The sequence below is a fragment of the Anomalospiza imberbis genome, chromosome 2 (genome assembly GCF_031753505.1).
Source record: "Anomalospiza imberbis isolate Cuckoo-Finch-1a 21T00152 chromosome 2, ASM3175350v1, whole genome shotgun sequence".
Taxonomy (NCBI): domain Eukaryota; kingdom Metazoa; phylum Chordata; class Aves; order Passeriformes; family Viduidae; genus Anomalospiza; species Anomalospiza imberbis.
In genome coordinates this window covers 74,971,619-74,990,869 of record NC_089682.1, presented here as the reverse complement: position 1 = coordinate 74,990,869, position 19,251 = coordinate 74,971,619, and the positions used below count along the sequence as shown (strand labels likewise).

At 42.0% G+C, this 19,251-nt stretch overlaps 2 protein-coding genes across 5 annotated transcripts in view; both read right to left on the bottom strand.

The window, feature by feature from the left end:
- The window catches only part of TEAD4 (TEA domain transcription factor 4), a 51,189-nt gene extending 48,070 nt beyond the window's left edge, over positions 1 to 3,119 (bottom strand). Inside the window, exons 1-2 of one of the 3 annotated variants that reach the window (XM_068181803.1) lie at positions 2,884 to 3,119; positions 2,448 to 2,526 (exon numbers count right to left, since the gene is read on the bottom strand). The gene's annotated coding sequence lies outside the window, so the exon portion shown is untranslated. Of the gene's footprint in view, positions 1 to 2,447; positions 2,708 to 2,883 lie in introns of those variants that run through there. The other 2 variants (XM_068181801.1, XM_068181802.1) reach the window with 2 other exon arrangements.
- A 3,488-nt stretch (positions 3,120 to 6,607) lies between these two features.
- Positions 6,608 to 19,251, bottom strand: part of TULP3 (TUB like protein 3) — a 32,446-nt gene continuing 19,802 nt past the window's right edge. For both annotated transcript variants that reach the window (XM_068181799.1, XM_068181800.1), the window contains exons 4-11: positions 18,637 to 18,813; positions 16,460 to 16,590; positions 14,473 to 14,670; positions 13,850 to 13,962; positions 13,345 to 13,459; positions 11,339 to 11,437; positions 9,292 to 9,463; positions 6,608 to 8,751 (exon numbers count right to left, since the gene is read on the bottom strand). In XM_068181799.1, the coding sequence (XP_068037900.1) occupies positions 8,618 to 8,751; positions 9,292 to 9,463; positions 11,339 to 11,437; positions 13,345 to 13,459; positions 13,850 to 13,962; positions 14,473 to 14,670; positions 16,460 to 16,590; positions 18,637 to 18,813 (1,139 nt within the window). In that variant the 3' untranslated portion in view covers positions 6,608 to 8,617. The remainder of the gene's footprint in view (positions 8,752 to 9,291; positions 9,464 to 11,338; positions 11,438 to 13,344; positions 13,460 to 13,849; positions 13,963 to 14,472; positions 14,671 to 16,459; positions 16,591 to 18,636; positions 18,814 to 19,251) is intronic.

Genomic DNA, 19,251 nt, shown 5'->3' with positions numbered 1-19,251 from the left:
TTTTACATGCCATGGGGGAGTGTGAGGGAAGAACCAAATGAAACTCCAAACCTAACAAATGAACAAAAAACAAACATGAGCTATGGGAAAAATATAATAGATCTTTAAAAAAAGGTAATACTAAATTTTACATTTTTTAGATACGGTCGTGGTCAGATAAAATTGTTTTGCTCTCACAGGAGCTACTGTAAACATGGTCCAAGGAACTACTTAAAGTGGGGGGAAATGGCAATGTTGTTAAGAAAATGTCCCCATTCTTCTCCCACCCTTCATTGCACCTCCTTCTCCAGACACACAAGCACATGACCGTATGATTAACCTGACTGGAGAACGAACAGATGTGCCTGAAAACCAACTTGCTAAAAGTTTGATAAAACTTGCTAAGAGTGTTACTTTTCCTCTGGATCAGTCCCGGGGCAGTGAACAGCAGTGCCAGTGTCCCTGCCAGTGACAAAGCACAGAGATGTGACAAGTAAGGAAAAGGGCACTTTGAGGCTCTGGGGACAGGTCCACAGCAGTGCCAGCTCAACCCTTTGTGGACCCACCCCTTGGCTCACACTGGGATTGAACCAAGAGCTGAAAGATACAGAAAAGGACACGTAATACCAAGGAAGGAAAGCTGTGAATGAGCATGCAAACGGAGATGAAAGCTGTATCTCTTGGAAACAGTACTTTTCAGCAGCCCTCTCAAAACTCTACTTACTCTACAGACAAAATAAGGTGCCGTGGGGCCCTTTTTCTCTTTAAAGCTTGGCAGAACTATTTTCATACCATTTTCCCACAGATGTTCAATACAGCAACATTGAAATACTTATCACAATAACAGCCTATAATACTTCAAGACCATTGGTAGCATTAATTTAAAAATCCAAAATAGTGTCAGGATCCAAGACAGTGGAGAAATTCCTGGTAACCATTCTCACACACATTTATTTGCTTCGAGGATCACCTCCAAGAGGACACAAACAATAAGCTGATAGCTCAGTTTAGAGATTGATAAGACTGTTGAACACACAAGTTTGAGGGAGCCATTCCCACTGGGATTTAGGAAAACATGAAAAGGTGACTGCACCCACTGCAAAAAGAACTGAAAAGGTGACTAGCTGTCCTTCAATCTGCCAACCCGAATTCCAGAGAAAACCACAGAGTCCCTCAGCATCCAGCAGCCCTAATAAAGAAGTCCCTCTGTATTCACTAGGATGATCCCAAGCTCTTCTCTGTCATGAGAACAAGCTACCGAAACCAAAAGGCTTTAATTGCACAGGTGAGTGTACAGCAGCATCAGCCCAGCACTTGCTACATATCCACTCTGCTTTCCCCCTTGTTCTCCTCCTCTCGCTCCTCCCCGTTACTCTCTGCCCCGTCCTGCTGCCCACTTCCTTCTGCGGGAGAACAATAAAACCTCTCACATCTACCCAGACAGATGGACAGACAGGTGAACCAATGCTCTGCTCACTCTGCACCCAGACACCGCCATCAGGTCCTGGCAAAGCCGACCTGTCCCCAGTAACAGGAAAAGAGGAAAATAAATCCAATCCCTAAATATCCTTCCCTCCCGTTCAGCTCCCTGCACTTGAAAAGTATTTCGCATCGCTTATTTGTAGAAGAGTCGCAGAACCCAACTCTTACGGTTAGAAAGTAACATGAGTGTAACTCCAGGTTAAACAAAAACAAAGTTGGCAATTAGTAGTGGTTAGTTCTGAGATTCTGTTTGGTTTTTTTTAGAGTTTTTATTTGACATATGTGATTGTTCACTATAAAATACTTTACAGAAGTCCTTAAAACATGTAGAGTTACACTTCTTTCCTCTTCTACAAAAAATGCCTCATCTTTAGCATCCCATGCAAGAAATTGTTTAAACGGCATTATCCGCATAAGATAAAAGATTACTCCGGAAAGCTTTTTGTTTGGTTTTTTGTGTGTGCTCGGTTTGTTTGGGGTTTCTTTAATCCCTTCCTGTGGCATGCCACCAAAACTCAACTCCAACTTTAGAATAACTGAACTGGGAAAACATTCCCTCATCTTTTGCTAAATGCTCTACAACAATCTACGTACCTTCTCGTAGATAGGGTTCCTTATGATTTTTTTTGTTCTATTTTTCCCCCCAAAGTCATCCTCCATAATTTACATTAAAATTTACTACATTAAGTACCGCTCCTCCTTTCCACCCTCTCCAAGCGCATCTCTACGAACCGCACAGAAACCGCTTTTTTCCCCCCTCTCTCCATTAGCGCTGCAGTTTTCAGCGACCGAGTTCCCGAAGCGGCAGCGCCGGCAGCCCCTTCCCGGCGGGGGAAGCCGCCGGAGGCTCCATTGAGGATGTTCCCATCGCTTCCTTTGTACGCCTGTGCCTCGCTTGTCGCACACGAGCGGCTCCGCACCCTCCCTTCCAGCCCGTCTCCCGCAGGCACCCGCGCCAAAGCCATCGTGGAACAGCGTGTCCCGACCTGAGCGAGGCAAGAGCGGCTGCTGTTCCGCAGGGGCAGCGGGGACCGGCTTCAAATCCTCCTTCAGCTCCAGGACTTTCTGCCGAGAGAGCACCGAGCGCTGTTACTGCGCGCCTGCCCCTCGCTCCCGCCCGATCCCCACCTCCGAGCCCGCAGGGGTGGGAGCGGGGGCTGGGACGGGGGAGCGGGCGGGTCAGCCTCCCGCTCAGCATCGTCGCCGCCGCCAAGTCGCAGAGAAAAAAGTTGGCGAGGAGCGGCTCCGGGGTGGGCCCGCGGGGCTCCCCCTTGCCGGTCCCGCGGCGGCGGGGAGAGGCGAACAATGCCGGGCCGGGAGGGTGGCCGGGAGGGGATGGGATGGAATGGGATGGCATGGAATGGGATGGGAGCGGGGGGGCAGCCGGGCCGGCGGGAGCGGAGGCACAAAGCGCACACTCACCTGAGGAGCGCGGCGCGGCCGGCGGGACGGCGAGCCCGGGCGGCGGCGGGGCGGGGGGGCGGCCGGGCAGGAGTTTGGGAGGAAAAGGGAGGGTTTTTATTTCCCCTGGAGTTTGAAAGGAGGAAGTGAGGAATGCGAGGAATGAGAGTTGGTATGAAATGAAGGCGGCCGAGGGAGGGAGGGACTGCCGGCTAAGGCAGGGGCTGGGACGGGGCTGGGAGGGGACTGGCGGGGGGCGGGGGGCAGCGGGAGAAGGGCCGAGGCGGAGTTGGGAACAAAACCCAGCGGGGCCGGGCGCTCCGCGGCCGGGGGCCGTGTGTGACCGGGGCGGAGGGAACGCGGGCAATGGCCGGAAGAGGGGCCCGCGGGGGCGGGGGAAGGAAACTCCGGGCGGGCGGCCGGGAGCGGGGGAAGGGGACGGCTCGACAGCGCTGGGAGCGGGCGGGACACCGCCGCCTCCAGGAATCGAGCGCAGGCACGGCGCCCGGCGCGGGAGAACTTGGAGTGCGCGGCCCGGATCCCCGGGAACGCCGCCGCTTGCCTGGTGCTTTCTCTGGGGCGATGGGCCAAGCGCCCGTGAGGGCGCTCCGGCCCCGGGGACACCCCCGCGCCGCCCGGGCAGGGACGCGGCTCCCGGGCTCCCTCCTGCGTGCCCCGGCGGCCGCGGAGCCCCTCAGAGACCGGCCGTGATTCCCACCCAGCGCCGCGGAGCCACTGCGAAACAAACAGCCCCAGCCCGGCGCGGCAGCCCAGCACACCACTCGCCCACCAACCCGCAAAGAGGTGTCTCCCCGTGGCTTTTCTCAGTCTCACGTCACAGCTGCTCCTTTCCTACCTGTTCATACAGGAACGCCGTGCTGCGCTATAAAATTCTGATAGGAGACTGAGAATCGCACGAGGGTTGAAAAGCCACATCCCCAAAACAAAAGCAGTAGGAAACCAGCAAGTTTAGTAAATGTAGCTACATCCTAGCAGCAGCTCGGGGAATGCAGCTGCATCAGCAAACCAAAGTTTTCCACGGCTCCAGCAGGTGATTCTGTCACAGGTGGCTGGTGTTGATGTAACTACCTGTGAAGAGTTATAACATTGATGCTTTTCTTTAAAACTTCAGTATATGGAAGAAACATGAGGCTTTTTGTAAGAAACCAAAGCTAAAAAAGTTCCTAACTCTTTCAAATTGCAGTGAAAATCACAGAGACCTGGAAACAGGTCCTAAATGTGTCCTAAGGCCTCAGAAACCAGATGGCAAAACCCATCAATTGCATAAAAATCAGATTTTCTGATACAACTGTAGAAATGAAGAGTATATACAGTATAAATAAGATGATGTCACAAAATTCAGTGAAATTATTTTGGAGGGGGGGTGTGTTCTGTTGTTTTTTTATATAAAGCCCTGTAATGAATTAATTTAGTCACTGTTTCTATTAAGCTATACGTATTTTTTAAAAAACCCTACATATGTGAAAGGTAATTCGCTTCTTATCACATATATTCAGTGGGAATTCTAGGCCAGGTCTCGTAATTATGTGACTAACATTGTTTTGCTCCCATTTCCTTGCCAAACCAACACAGCTCAAAGAGAAGGAATTGAAACCTATTCCTTCCTGTGAATCATCACACAAATTGTTTGCAGGACTTCAGTCAGTTGCAGATGAAAATTCACTCAGAAGAATACAGGTTTTTTAGTGGTGGGTTGTTTGGGTTTTTTTTTACTGGAGGTAATGCAGAACTAAATTATTCTGTTTAGAACAGAAAGCTGAGAGAGTTGGACAAACTTATCAGATTAATTCCCCAACCCTATTTGTACTCTATCAGAATGATTTTCTTATGCAGTTTTAAAAATAAAGCCCTTCCCCCCCCAGTAAATTAGTATTACTTTCCCTATAATAAAGGGCTCAATTCAGTTAGGCTTAAGAAAAAAATCTTTTGTTTTCACCAAAATTTTCAGCTGTTTTGTTGCAGACAGTGCAATGGGTCGCCTTGTATGGAGATGTTAATTGAATCAAATTAAATGATCAAAAACTTCAGCCTCTGGAATATATTCACTTATTTATGTATTCTCTAAATTGAATGTTAAATTTCCAGAGCAGGTTATGGTTACCATAGCCCTTACCTTAAAGCATGTTGGAGAAGTCAGTTTGCTTCTGGATTTTTCTCCCATTTTGAAACAGAAGAAGTGACCTCCAGCTTCCAGTGGGGAAATAATAATTCAGTATAGAACACCCTAAGGGATGCAACAAGAAAACCAACTATAGAGTGTACAGTTCAAAAGATACAAGAGTTAACACTGGTGCAGGATCTCTGCCTTCTTTCCTGGCAAAGCTTTCAATGGTTGCCACCTCATAGTGGGAGCCAGCTGTTTTCCCTGTTAGTAAGGGAGCCCTTACACATCAGTGTTGCTTTTCTACTCTTTTTCATAACAGTACGCTGAGCAAAAGTTATTGGTCCTAGGATTACTTGAGGGACTTTCTTAGTTCTGAACTAGTTCCAAACTGCAGTTAGGTACAACAGTTTGATCCTGTGGCAAAGATGAGATTCCTGACTCTGTGAAAGAAGCAATCTGTCCATAGCTCTGTTTCACAGGACTACACACGAACTCTTAACTTGTAAATCACAAGGAAAGGTTTGCTTGTCTTCTGTACCAAGAACAGGAAACCTCTAATTCAATGCCACCCAAGAGATTTACAGAGCTGTTAATCCCACCAAGTAGAGGAGCACACTAATTAATTATTAGTATAGGTATAATAATTATGATAGCAGCAGCAAGACCTCCTGTCCTACTGCCACCAAATTCAGCAGCAAAACTTCGATGAGAGTGAGACTCAGCCCTAAAAGCACAAGAAATCATTCACTGTCTTTTATGTTTGTAAGCCCAAGAGCCTATAGCAGCCTAGGAGCCATTTCCATCTCCTAGGCTTGCCTTTAGGACTCAAATTTAACCATTTAATATGGTTCTCTAAGATCTCTGTGGGATTTCTAGCATGTTACATTTGCACGTATGCAACTAATACTGCTGTGTTAAAAACAAATGCCCAGTCGTGTTTCCCACTTTTCTCTCCCCTCTAAGACTAATTTGGCTCAGATGGAAATAGAGGAAAAAACAGAACTGCTTGAAGAATAGGGCTTGCATGTTCAGAGCTGTGCCAGTTTCTGATTATCAGATCCATCGCATCTCTTCTTATTGAGGTTCATACATCTCTCAGTGGAAAGAGGAAAACATAACCACTTCAACTTGATGCTCTTCCTAGCCTTGTATGACTTCAGTATCTGATTCAGAAAATACATGTTCATGTGCTTCAACAGTTGAATGGGTTCAGATGGAAGGTGGGAAAATGCAGTAAGGACCATCTCAAATGCCCTAGTTGGATGCTGGGAAAAACATTAAAAACATGGGGCAGAGAAATTGAACTAGCTTAAACAATCAAATAGAAACCAGGAACTATAGTGTAATACCTGATAATATTGGGAGAGAGAGGGAGGGAGGGAGGGAGGGATGGAGTAAAACTATCAGAGAGATTACCCTTACATTTATTCCCAGATTTCCAAGTGTATGGGAAAAATACCCAACACCACAAAGAAAGTGAACTGAGAATTACAAAGGAAAACAGTAAGAAGACAGATGATATTCAAGAAGATAGAAAGAAACTGAGGTAATATGTCACAGAGAAGGAACAAAGTACACCCACAAGTGACAGCAAAATAAAAACAATCATTCAGAATTAAAGATTTTTCAATATATAAATTAGTTTATTTTTATTTAGATATAAAAGTTATAAATACAATTAATGTAAAACAGCATCTGATAAAGATGACTGCATCAGTTCATTTGTCTGCATAATTTGACTGAGAGGCTGTGACACGATCATTTGATGTCAAGAAATAGCTTGAATAGTCACTGCTGACAAGGCTAATTAAGTAAAAGGATGCTTTCTGGGCACACAGAAAATCATCTTGAATCAGAAATTAGCATCCTACCTTCAGGGTCACCCCAAAATAACATAAGGCAATTTCTTTCACACATTCCTAGTCAGAAAAATAATCAGACAGGTACACAAACTGACTTCCTTTCCTGGATGGGCAGAGGGAATGCAGGACCATCAGCCAAGACTTCAGAAGAGCACAGCTGGAAAACATGGCCAGGTCTCATCCTCAGCCTGATGAGCAGGAAGGCACAAAACAGATCCATCAGCATTCAAGTTCTCTTCATGGACTGCTTTTCTGGTAAAATCATCTCAAGGAAATATCTCAGCAGCTACTGAAAAATGCTTATCTGAAAGATACAAGAGCTGGACTTCTCAAGCCTCAATTCATATTTTACAGTTACATACAGTGTTTACTTTGTGATTACAATCATTATTCTTTCTGGCAATATCAGAAAATGTCTTCACAAAGTTTTGTTAATTTGAAAGCGCAAGTGATATCTACTGCTGCAAAGATTCCAGAGACCAAAAGCTCTTTGCAGCTTGAAACAGAGTTAGTCTGCTGACAAGGACAATATCCAAAGCTGGAGAACACCTAATCCCTCAGTAGAGGGACACACTTCTCCAAACCATTGTGAATATGGGTAATAGGCAAGAAGCAGGCAAGACAGTAACTGTTCTGTGCTTCAGTACACAGGCCACACTGTGCTGCAATCCACTCGGGTGAGTTAAGGCCACATGAATCAAGTGTTCCATGCTGTGACACAGTCTCCATACTGTACATCCAGTATTAAAAATGGAACATTGGAAGGACACATTGCAAAGCCTTGTGGTAAAATTACATTAAACTTTACTGATGCATTTGAAAATACCTGTAATCTCTTTTTGAGGTAACTCCTTCTTATAGGCAGGTTAAAATTGTTTATACAAAATCTACTTTAATATGTCATGCCTTGAGATAATCTCACATTAAAAAAAAATAAAATTGGTCACAAGCTTATACCTAAAAGTGTAGCAAATTTCATGAACGAAGGCATAATTAAAAATATTTCTCATCAGTTTACAGTCTAGATTCAACCAATCAGAATACTGCTTTTCAGAAGTGGTACTGTATATTGTTACAATACTATCTTCTGCCAAATTCAGACAGATTCTATCATCTATTCAGTCTCATTTTGCACATGGTTAGAAGTAACAGAAGTAGCAAGGGATATAATATCAGCCACTGAAAATGGAGTGTTTGAGATTTGATTGTTCTTCTTTTGGTAAAAAGACTGTCAAGGGATGGAGAGAAATTAGAATACTGAAAGGGAAATGGAGTATCAGTCTTGGCAGACATTAATTCCACAGAGTAAAAGTGTTGTATTAGAGCCAACATTTTATTCCAGCTGTTCTCTTTTTTTCTGAGTTCATCTGATTAGGAACTCTTGAGTAGCATCATCTCCCAGGCTTTGTGGAAGCTTCAAGGTAAATGAACATTTAGCCATTATTTTTCCAATCCCAGGTCCAAGGAGTTCCAATAAATGAGCTTAGACCACTCTCATGCAGCATCTGTAAACAAGGATTCTAAAAGCAGAATCAACACCAATGACAGAAACAGCACCTAGATTTCTTGTTCTTCCACAATCCATACAGAGGCTGCTGCCAAGGTGGTCTGCTGTCAACTCTCACAATGCTCTGAAGGTTGGAACTGGTCTAATAAGCCTGCACAAGTCTATCCTCCATTTCCCTTCCAATATGTTCTTCATTGGAACCTGGAACTCTTACAAGATGTAGGGGTGGGAGTGAGTTCCATGTTTCATGTCTGTTGTTCCTCATTCACAGACCAATTTACTATCAAAGCTGGAGAGTCCAATAGCAAAGGCCTGAAGAGCACAGAGAGGGTAATTATAGTCCAGAGTGAACACATCTTCTGCTACACGACCAAACTGCATCACGATGTAGTCAGCTGGGGAGAAAAGACATTCAGAGATTAACAGTTTCACAGTGAAGCAAAAGAAAAAAAAAAAATCACAACAACCAAAACAAAGCAAAACAAAACCCAACCGCAAACCCCCCCCAACATCTGCCAGTCCCAAATATATGTGGTTGGTGTATCCATCCTTTCTCACCAGAGTCGCCTTGAAATCTGTCCTCTAGAGTGACTATGCTATTCTAGAGATTATTTTTCTTCTCAGAACCAAAGCTCAAACCATTATTTTGCTAGCCTGAAGATGCTGTATTAAACCTTTTCTTTCACTTTAGGAAGATTTCAATTGCCCTCTCTTTTGCTGCAGTTATGGACAGCAGAGTCTGCATCCACCCCAGAAAAAAAAGGAGGCCTACATAATTTTCCTGACAGCTCAGAAATCCCCAGTAATCCTGAGCTAGCTTCCTTTACCCAGTTTCCCTCCTCTGGAAAGGGTGTCCTATTCTTCCCAACCCCCACGAAATAAATTAGGTTCTCCCTGTTTAAATAAGTCCTACAAACTCTCCATCAGACTCTTACGGTCATTGTCATGGACAATCTGGAAGTTCTTCACTGAGGCCTGAGTGACCCTCCCATGGAAGTTCAAAACATAGGATTGAGTATCATCATTCCAGACTGGAGCCTTGTTGTGCAACTCAATGAGGTTCTCTAAATTTTTGTTTTGCCATTTTGACAGCAGACCCTCATGCTCCTGTTCAGAAGAAAGAAATATATTTATCAGATTTGGAATGGCTCTGCCTCTGAGTACCCTCTCTCTTGTGTGTGCGTTCTGTCACTTCATTCCCTGCTTAATGAAACACAATGACATCACTTAAACTCAGTCCTACTGAGTACTTTCTACAAGTACCAGGAAGATACTTTTATAGATTCCTAGTCCAAGCATTCCTTTTCAATAAAGTAAAAAGAGTGATAGGGAAGGAAGTGTGTGTACAGGAAAGGGAGCAATTCAGAATCCACAGATAATTGCCATCCTGCTGGCATGAATCCCTCAGAGTCTCATAATCTTTCTCTGATCCTGTTGCATCCAGTTTCCATTTCTAACATTGTAAACTTTGAAATAAAAGAAAATAATCTACAATTAACTGCACAGTGCCAGGCCCTGAGATGCTTCAGTAGAAAGTCCAAAGACTGCAGTAGAATGTAAGGTTAAATGTCATCCTATTTGGTCTAATGAGTGATGCTCAGTATGAAAACCAGAGAGAAATAAAACTAAAAAGATACAAAGAGGAAGTAAACCAGCATATTAAATTTGACGAACAATGAATTACAAGGAGATTCAGGTTGTAGTGAAACATGACATGATTTAATTTTAAAAGTTCTGCAACAAATAAAATCAAAACTCTGAAGAAGAAGAGTCTAAGCTTAAGGTACTAATAGGAAAAAATGCTCAGAAAACAACCTGTTGTGGAGGTCTGACTGATATGGCTATTGAACATGCTTCAGTATTGTACAAAGTTACCATAGCAGATTTTTGAGGATAACCTAAATAAGATTTCCTGTTCAGTTTAGTTACTTTTTAATTTTATCTTTATTTACTTTTTAAAAATGCAAAACAAACCCTTGAGAACTGGCACCAACTAAGTGCATTTAGATTTAGGGGAGAAAATTTAAGGCAGGGCCATGGAACCATTACTGTACTAATAGGAGAGACAGCAACACTAATTGAAAGACAATGAATAAATGAGCACTTCCAGATACAATTTTTCTGACCATTCACAAGAATTAAATCTCTTTTCTGAGCTCTCATAACTCTCTATTTCCATTCTTGAAGATTTATTTTCTCTCTGACCTCAGGAAACCCGTTCTTTTCCTACTCTCAACATGGCTGCAAATACCATTTTTTAGCTTAAACCACTGACTACACCTTTCAGTTGGTACCTCTTTCTGCCTTTTGGTCTTCTCTCACCAAACATAAAACCCACATTAAGGGAACCTAACAATTTTCATCACATACCTTAACATACCTTCAGATACTGTTCTGTAAGCTTGTAGCTCTAATGTCTCTCATATCTATGAGAAATCCTCACTAAACAGTCACAACAAAACTTCATCTTCTCCTCATCCCTCCTTCTCCTTCAAGAATCCTCCTTTTCTGCTATTCCTACAAAAAGGCTAACAGCATTCTGATCAAAAATGTATTTATTCCCTTGCTACTGCACCAGCAGTACCTTATCTGTCTATTGCTTATCTGTTGCAATCCACATCTTGGCTAAGAATGCGAGCTCCTGGGAAAAGCAACCATGTCCAGTGTCCATCCAGCCCTCAGCACAACAGGGTCCCACCATGAGGGTAGCTTGTAGGTGCAACAGCAACAACGGAGAGATAAGTAAATCATACTCAGGCTGACCAAAGGACCCATAAGGATACAAATACTATTCAGAAAGCTACAGATTAGGTAGAAGGCAAGAACAAGTTAATCAACACATTTAGGCGACATTATATTTATTCTCCAGGAGACTTGCTAAAGCCCTGGCCCCTAAAAGCCCTGTCAGCGACACACAAGCCCCTACAAGGAAGTTTTAACCTCTTCCTTCAATCTGAAACATGACCAAACTTCATAACTCACATTTCGTGGACGGATTGGAATTCGCTTATGATTCATATTCATTCCTGGAATGATCACAGACATTTTTCTGGGACCCTTAAATCCTAAGATATTAGTTTCCTGAAAGACAAGAAAAGCCATTATTTTCAGTAAATGAGACACTTCATCTTAGAAAAGGAAAGACGGCAAAACTGAGCTTGTATCACCATTTGTACTAGTTACTAGAATTTTGCTGACTACAACTGTAGCAGCAGTTATCTTTTTGCAACTTTGTTTAATTACTGAGAGCTGCTTTCTTGCCTTTTCTCATTTAGAGAACAGTGTTAGGAGATATGCATGGTATTAACTAATTTGGAGTGCATTTCTTACCTACTAAAACATTTACTGCAAAATTATACAAGTGCAATTTCCAGGCATAAGTTGTTTGCACCTGAGGCAGTAATGTGTTGAAATATTGCTAGTGAACAAGCTTTAACTATGACAAAAGGCAAAATATCTTTGACCTGATTCTATGTTGTCTGTATATCACCAGTTAGTCTAAATGTTTCTGAACAATGAATGACATTTTTCTTCAGGTGCTGTTATTTCTGTGTTTAAGAACACACCTACAATTTTCTCTCAAATCATACTGTTTTATAAAACGTTTAAGAACAAACCCAGGAAGGGAAGTATTCAGCAACTATCCAAGCTTCAATCTTAAGCAGATTTTTCCAGAGTACTGAAGGAGATTGCTCCAAGTGGATTGAGTACAAAAAGCAAAGGAAAAAAGCCCTGGTATTCTCAAACCATTCATTTAATAGTATCAGCCACAATCCAAGGGTACATTTAAAGTGCTCTGTAACAATATCTGTGATAACCTTTAAAATTCTCAAAGACCAATTAAAAGCCAGACTCTTTTAGAAGTACTGAATTGATTGACAGAAGTGATACAGCTTCTCCTAACACATTAATGCATTTTGCAGACACAGACAAAGGTCTTTGGAGCTGCAACCTCTATTATGTCACTTCAAAAAATCTAGGGGCACATGTAAGAATGAGAGTGCTGATTTTATTAATATTTAAACTTTACAAACTCCTTATAGATAAAATTCAGAATTCTGAAAAGCTGAGTTTATATTAACTGTCTGTGCTCATTCTAACACCTTGCTGTGTCCAGCTAGGTAGGAAACTGAGGAATACTATATACAAAGAAAATATCTAGTAATACTTCTGTAAACAGGCTAGTACTGGAATTATCACATCAATTTCTTCCCAAGTGCCATTAAGATGAAGAGCAAAAGCAAAAAATCAAGACCCTGCTCCAGTAGGCTAATGCATCTTTAAGCTTCTGTAAGAAAAGTAAAAACACCTGTGAGAAAAATAAAAATCCTTACACTTCACAGCAATTGTTTCATAGAGAACCTCAAATTTTACTCAAACTGTAGGACTGGAATACACAATGTGACATGAGAACTCTCATGTAATTCTGTAGTCTCCACAAGTGCCTCCTTACTCTGAATCCTATACTGATTCACAAGAGCAGAAGAACATCTCCAAAACAGAGCTAGAGTAAACCACAATTTACCCTGAAACCACATCCTTACCACCAACAAGCTGCTACTGAAATAATACCAGCTCCCTCCTATCTCTCAAAATGCCTTAGTTTTTGCAGAACCAAATTCTGTTTCACAGAGTACACCCAGCTCCTTCTCAGGGTCTACCAGATACTATCTGGGCCAGAGGCAGATCATGCTGTGGCTGGCTCCATGTAAAGCATGTGTGACTGGCCACACACTGAACAGACCAGATAAGAAGGTCATAAGGATGTTAGCTTAGGTGTTTCTCCCTGACATTGGTTGTTGTTTTTTTTTTTCATTAAATTTGTAAGAATTTATCTGTGAGGCCTCTGCCTCTTGTTGTATCCAGTTGAAATTGGTCACTTGGTTCCAAAGTTAAGCGGAAGAGGCTGGCAGCAGCACAATTTTTGCCGAGTTTCCTCGGTAACCAGGCACAAAGAAAGGGGTAAAAAAGGGAGAGGCAGTACTTACATAACAAATAGCTGCGAGCTCCTGTCTTGTATGAGCCTTTTCCACTAGACTTTGTGCCTTGACAGGGTTAACACCATGGTCATAGACTGTAAATTTTGTTCCCATGAGGTTTGACCTAATGTCAGGTTATGGAAAAACACAGAAAGAGAGGCATCAGTAGAAAGTTTTGTCATCTTTTGGAAGTATTTGTACAACACAGCAAAAAACACACATCTCCTGCCATCTGAATCTTCCTGCTGCCAGCTCAGTAAGGAGCTTCTGTGACGTGCCCATGTAAGCCTGTAACCTATCCTGGAGAAGCATCTAGACAATTTCTTCTCTGAGTTGCCAAAGTAAATGGTAATGCTGAAGAAGGCTGCCAACCCAAGTGAATACAGATTACATGGAGCAGAACAATGCAAGTTCATTCTCTTTGAATTTAAACCAGGTTGCCAGTCATAACCACAACTCAATTAAAATTAAAATCTTATCTCAACTGTCTACACTTTTCATCTGTGGTTCTCACCTGAGTTTTCCAATGAAACTTTCCCCTTTCCGAGATAAATCAGTTGGATCAACTGATATGAGGTAATTGGATGTTTTGCTCTTCTTTCTTTTTCTCCCCGCAAGAAGGAATGTCTGGAAAACCAAAACTTTGATCAAAACTGATGCTTTGTAAGAATGCAGAGGCATTGCTATCCAAACTGTTATCTCTCCATTTCCTGTATGCACTCCCTTTTTTGTTCTGTGCTAGTATTACTGTCTCCACAATTTTGTTCTCTTCCAAAGTGCCCAGCCTGAAATACTATCCCTCCGTCAGTTCACTTGGCAGTCTAGATTTAATGCACCTGTCCTTTCTAGTCTTCCCTCCTTTTCTTCTGGAGCAACTCAGTCTTCTGCTCTTTTTTAACACTGAACATTTTTATTCTTTTTCAATTACATCTTTCACTGTATTATGGCTTTTAAACCACAATACAATCCTAACTACATGCTAATTCCCTCCTTCGTACCTTGGCCAAATATAAGCTGTCCTCATCTGCATGATGGCTGTCCTCAGCTACTCGTTTCCTACCAAAAGCTCTCCATTGCTTCAAAAATATTTTTTGGCAGGAGTGCAATAGCCAAGATAACGTGTGCTGCTTCCAATACCTTTTTGTTGTCATCCCTTTCCAGATGCATGTAGTAAGTAGGGAAGAGCCCCCGGTCCATTCCCTTTTTATCTCTAGTGATTCGACACTTGACACTAATTCCACGGGGTGCGGGGCGCAATGCAAAATCCTCCAAGTTCTCTACTTCTCCCAGCTGTGCATCTGTCTGAGGGGATGGACTGCAGGAAGCACCTGTTTCCTATGGGAAGAATCGTCATATTAGCAAATTAATATCAGATCAGCAACTCTGGTATTCCACAAGAAAATAGCGGTTTGTTGAAACATAAGATATCAGAAGATACTGGGGAAAGGAAGGTTAAACAAGATACCACCTGTGTTTCCTCAGAAGAAAGCAACTGAAGGTTTTACCTACTCTTTCTGAGTAAAGACTAGGTCTCCAAGAGGAAAAGAGAAAAAGTACCCATTAAGCAGATGTGAGTGATTTGCTAGAAAGGGGGAAATAGGATGAGATGCTGTTAATATTCTAAGCAAATAACCTCTTTGCTTTTAGAACTTCAAACATTGTGGAAAATGAAACAGTAGGATAAAGTAGAACTGATGGTTGCTGCAGTAAGACAGGCTGTGATTTTGTGACTGAAATGAGTGCTGAGATTATGTTGGTTCAGAATAACAGCAGAAATGGAGTAAGCTGCTGGTGGAACCATAAAAACTAAATGTTGGAAGAGCCTTAGAACAATGGGTATAGTCAGGATGTATAGAGTAATCAAAGGAATTAAAATTCTAAAGGAAATCTGGTACACGTCATTCAAGTATTTTTTTCTTAGAGGTAGCTGAATCCTGTGAATTGTAGCACCCAAGAGATTCCTCTTTGACTGGGCCTTCAAGATGAAGTTGCAGGTTTATCCCCATTCCCAGTTAACAGCCGGTAAGAAACCTGAGTGAATAGCACAGATACACATACACAGATTTGAAATTCACTGGAGGTTCTCACCCCTTCCCCCCCTCCAGCACCCAGCACCCTGTATCTCCAACACTTTGCACCCACAGTCCAGCCTCCCAAGAAGCTGACACCCAGACCTCTTGCACTACTCCCCTACTAGTGCAGGGCATCATACACACAGTCACCTCACAAATACACTCAGGTGGATCTCCCACAGCATGGACTTTGAAGGATGTCCAGCATCCATGCTCAAACCCCATTGTCTTTATGTGGTCTGAGCTATCTCAGACCCTGTGTCTTCCTGATGCTGATCTCTTCCAACACGCTGGCTACTCCAGCACATAATTTGGCAACATATCTATGTATGCAAGTATGTGTATCACACACACACACACATAAACACATTCACATGAGAAATAGTTAGAAGTGGAGTTTCAGAAGAGAATGGGACATGCCGAAGTAATCAAGGCACAAGGCTTGGGCAGGCAATCATACTGTTTTGCAGTTGTTTACATATATCTGATGTCTTACCTCCTTTAATCCCTGTCTTCCCATGCTTATTACTCCCTGATCCACCTTGATACCCTTTTTCCCTTGTAAGTTTCTTCCCCCAAACATCCCATATGATGTTTGTCCAATCCCAGCATTCTCTGTTCCATTCCAAAATTCTGTTTCTCTTTGCATCCCACAATAAATGCCACAAACCTTCAGGAAGAAATCCTTCCTATGTTTGCATGGCATTTCAGAGCTTCTCTGAGTCATATGGTGAATTTTGCAGAGACAATGGCCCAGTCTGTCTCCTTTAGGGGTGATAGTGCTGACTCACTGTGTTCTCATATTCACTGATTAGGCTCCCTGGGATCCTCCGCCCACAATTGTTCCTCTGATCATTGCTAAATCTTTATGTTTAACTCAATGTCCCTTCAGTCAGATAGCCTGACAATCTTGACCTTACTGTGCTTTCAGGGAATAATATTGCTGGCTACTGTACTTGAAGCTACTGTACTTTAACCCAGTGCTCCAGGGGTTATCACTAAAATCAGGCATGTGCCCAGTGCTTATCAGAAATGGATTTCAAGACACTTACTGCAAAAGACTTCTCGCTGGATGCAGAACTAGGCCTCTCAGATTCAGGGTATGGTGAATGAGATACTGGTCTCTTACTAGCTTCTTCCTCTTCTGTGTCCTCCTCATCAAAATTCAAACTGCCTGAAATTCCTATCAGAATACAGGATTAAGCATGTAATCTCTGAAAGAAGGTGTCACGAGTTCATGGCATCATTAATTCATATATGACTCTTGAATACTTATTCACATTCTTAATTTCTGCTTGTTCAACTGATGATTCTTAATTTCTGTTTCAACTGCTGATTTTCTTCATGTGCTGTATCTCTTCCTGAGCCTTGTAATTCAAATTCCTACTGATATTTTGCAACAGTCACTGTGCAGATGATTAAGCAGCTGTCAGGCCTTTAGTAATATGGATTTTACTTGATATTCCATGACATAACATATTGCTTCGTTTATGTTGTCATTGAATTAATTTTGCATATTTTCATGCAGAAAAGTCCTCTATGTCTTAAAAACCACAACCATAAAAGGACATCCAGATCAATATGCTGAAACCTATCCTATAAATTGGACTCTGTACAGTTTACATTCTTTACCATTTTCCCTCAGTCTCGTCCCTGAAACAGGGTATGTCAATTTTTCAGTAAGAGCCCCTCCTGTTCTTACATCGATCAGGTCCATAAATACTAATAATGACTTGATTTCTAAAACTGAAGCACAGACTGAGAAGTTTCAGGACTTATTTAATGTTAACCTAAGCACAGTCATGTAGAGATGACTGTGGATATATAACTAAAATAACTCTGCATAAAGACATTTATGAAGAGGTTCTGTACACATCACTATTTGGTGTGTCGTTCCACTTGGAACTGCATCATCAATTGGTCATTAGGAAGAAGTTCTTCACAGAAAGGGTGACTGGGAGTTGGAAAGAGCTGCCCAGGGAGGTGCTGGAGTCACTGTCCCTGGAGGTGTTTAAGGAAAGAATGGATGTGGCACCACTGTCCAGGTGACAAGGTGGTGTTAGGTCATTGGTTGGACTCAATGATCTCAAAGGTCTTTTCCAACCAAATTGATTCTGTGCATCCGATATTTTGCTCTGTGATTCTTTTCTTTAATTTGGCTATAGAAAGAAAATGTATCTAAAGCATTACAGACAGTGAACACAGCCTGCTTAACTGAATTGCTTTCTGAGAACATATATTATAACAATGCTCTGACATGGCACTGCAGAGAAGGGGCACTGCTGGAAGTCTCAGATAAAACAGAAAAATCCAGTCTTAACAACCTGTCAGTAAACTTCCCAAGGGACATTTGGGAAGAGGAAAGGCGTTGACCCTGGTACTCCAGCCAATTTCAAAATTCACTGTTTATATTCTACCTCCACTAATTTCCCCTGAAGTTACTGGATATTCTCTCCTCTTTCCTTTTCTAACTCTTGTGTAATGTTGCTATCTGTAGGTAAGCAGCTGTGCCATCTGAAAACTGGATGACAATACCTCTGAATGTGATAGAACCTCAATACATGCAGTGTACTGGAAACGTTCTGGGAGACAAGCTCTGTGAAATAAAAACAAGCTGTATACTAAATTAAACACTAGCCATTATTTTACTGCAAAGTGCTTAGGCTGCATACCACAAAAAAAAGTTTCCTGTAGTACTGGCAGCAACTTAAGATACTTGGCAGACAGAGCTTGACACTCCACTAGGAAATTACTCAATGGGATATAACTATTGAATATATAACTTGAAAAACACTGACTGTGACAGCCTCTGACTCAGAAAAAAACACCTTTCCTGTTAGTCTCCTAAAGAGTCGAATCATGGCATTTACTGAAGGGTCCTGCTGTTGAGAAAATATTCAAGCACCTTATCAAGATGTAACATATCTGGAATAAAAACACCCCAAACTTTAGCAAAATGTGGTATAGCATTTTGTCAGCAATTTCCTTGGAAAGACCAGAAATTATCCAGCACATTGAGAAACCCTTAAAATATAACTGGTATGGTTAAAATATCAGGAAAAGGAACTGCAGCCCTGTACTTCCACATGCTGTAGAATCTAGTATCTCATTTAAAAGTGATATCCTACAGACATTTGTTTCATGATTCCTCATTTTTAATGCCATTTTATTTAATGAAATAAAAGTAGAAAAGCCTCCAAAAAGACATTTACTCATTATTAACTCTTACCTCGCTTCTGTAATATTTCTTGCAGATCTGGCTTGCTTGCTGTGTCTGTTACAGCCTCTCCATCATTTTCCTTATCTGCATTGTCTTCTGGTTTGGTAGATTCAACAGACAGAGTTTGGAGCTTGGTCCCCAAATCCTGCACTTCTGATTTCAGGAAAGCAGCTGGTCCATCAATGCCTGCAGGACAAAATGAAACAAAATTCCAAAGTCTATTTTTTGTGGCCAAAGATGCATCCCAGGATGGTGGCTCTTTTCATCTTCCCTTCCTCTTGCATCTCTTTAAAGTACTGAAATATACTTGTTCAAATTTTTTTTCGGAAGGCTTAGGAGGAGTCAGGCCTGACTCTGGTACAGACTGCCTATTACTTTAAACGTATCAGTTATCAGTTTCTCCCTATTTAAATACAGTGATTTCATCTACCTTTTTACAAGGGCTTAAGCAATTAAAACAGGTTGTATTTGTCATGCACATTGATAGTTTTCAATTTATTTACAGACATCTCCCTTATTTTCTTTCCCTTCACGTTGTTTGTTTGCTCCTATGCCAGTGAGTACTCTACAGTGAACACCACAAATCAATTTGATAAAAATATCTACAGCCATAGTAAAAAAAAA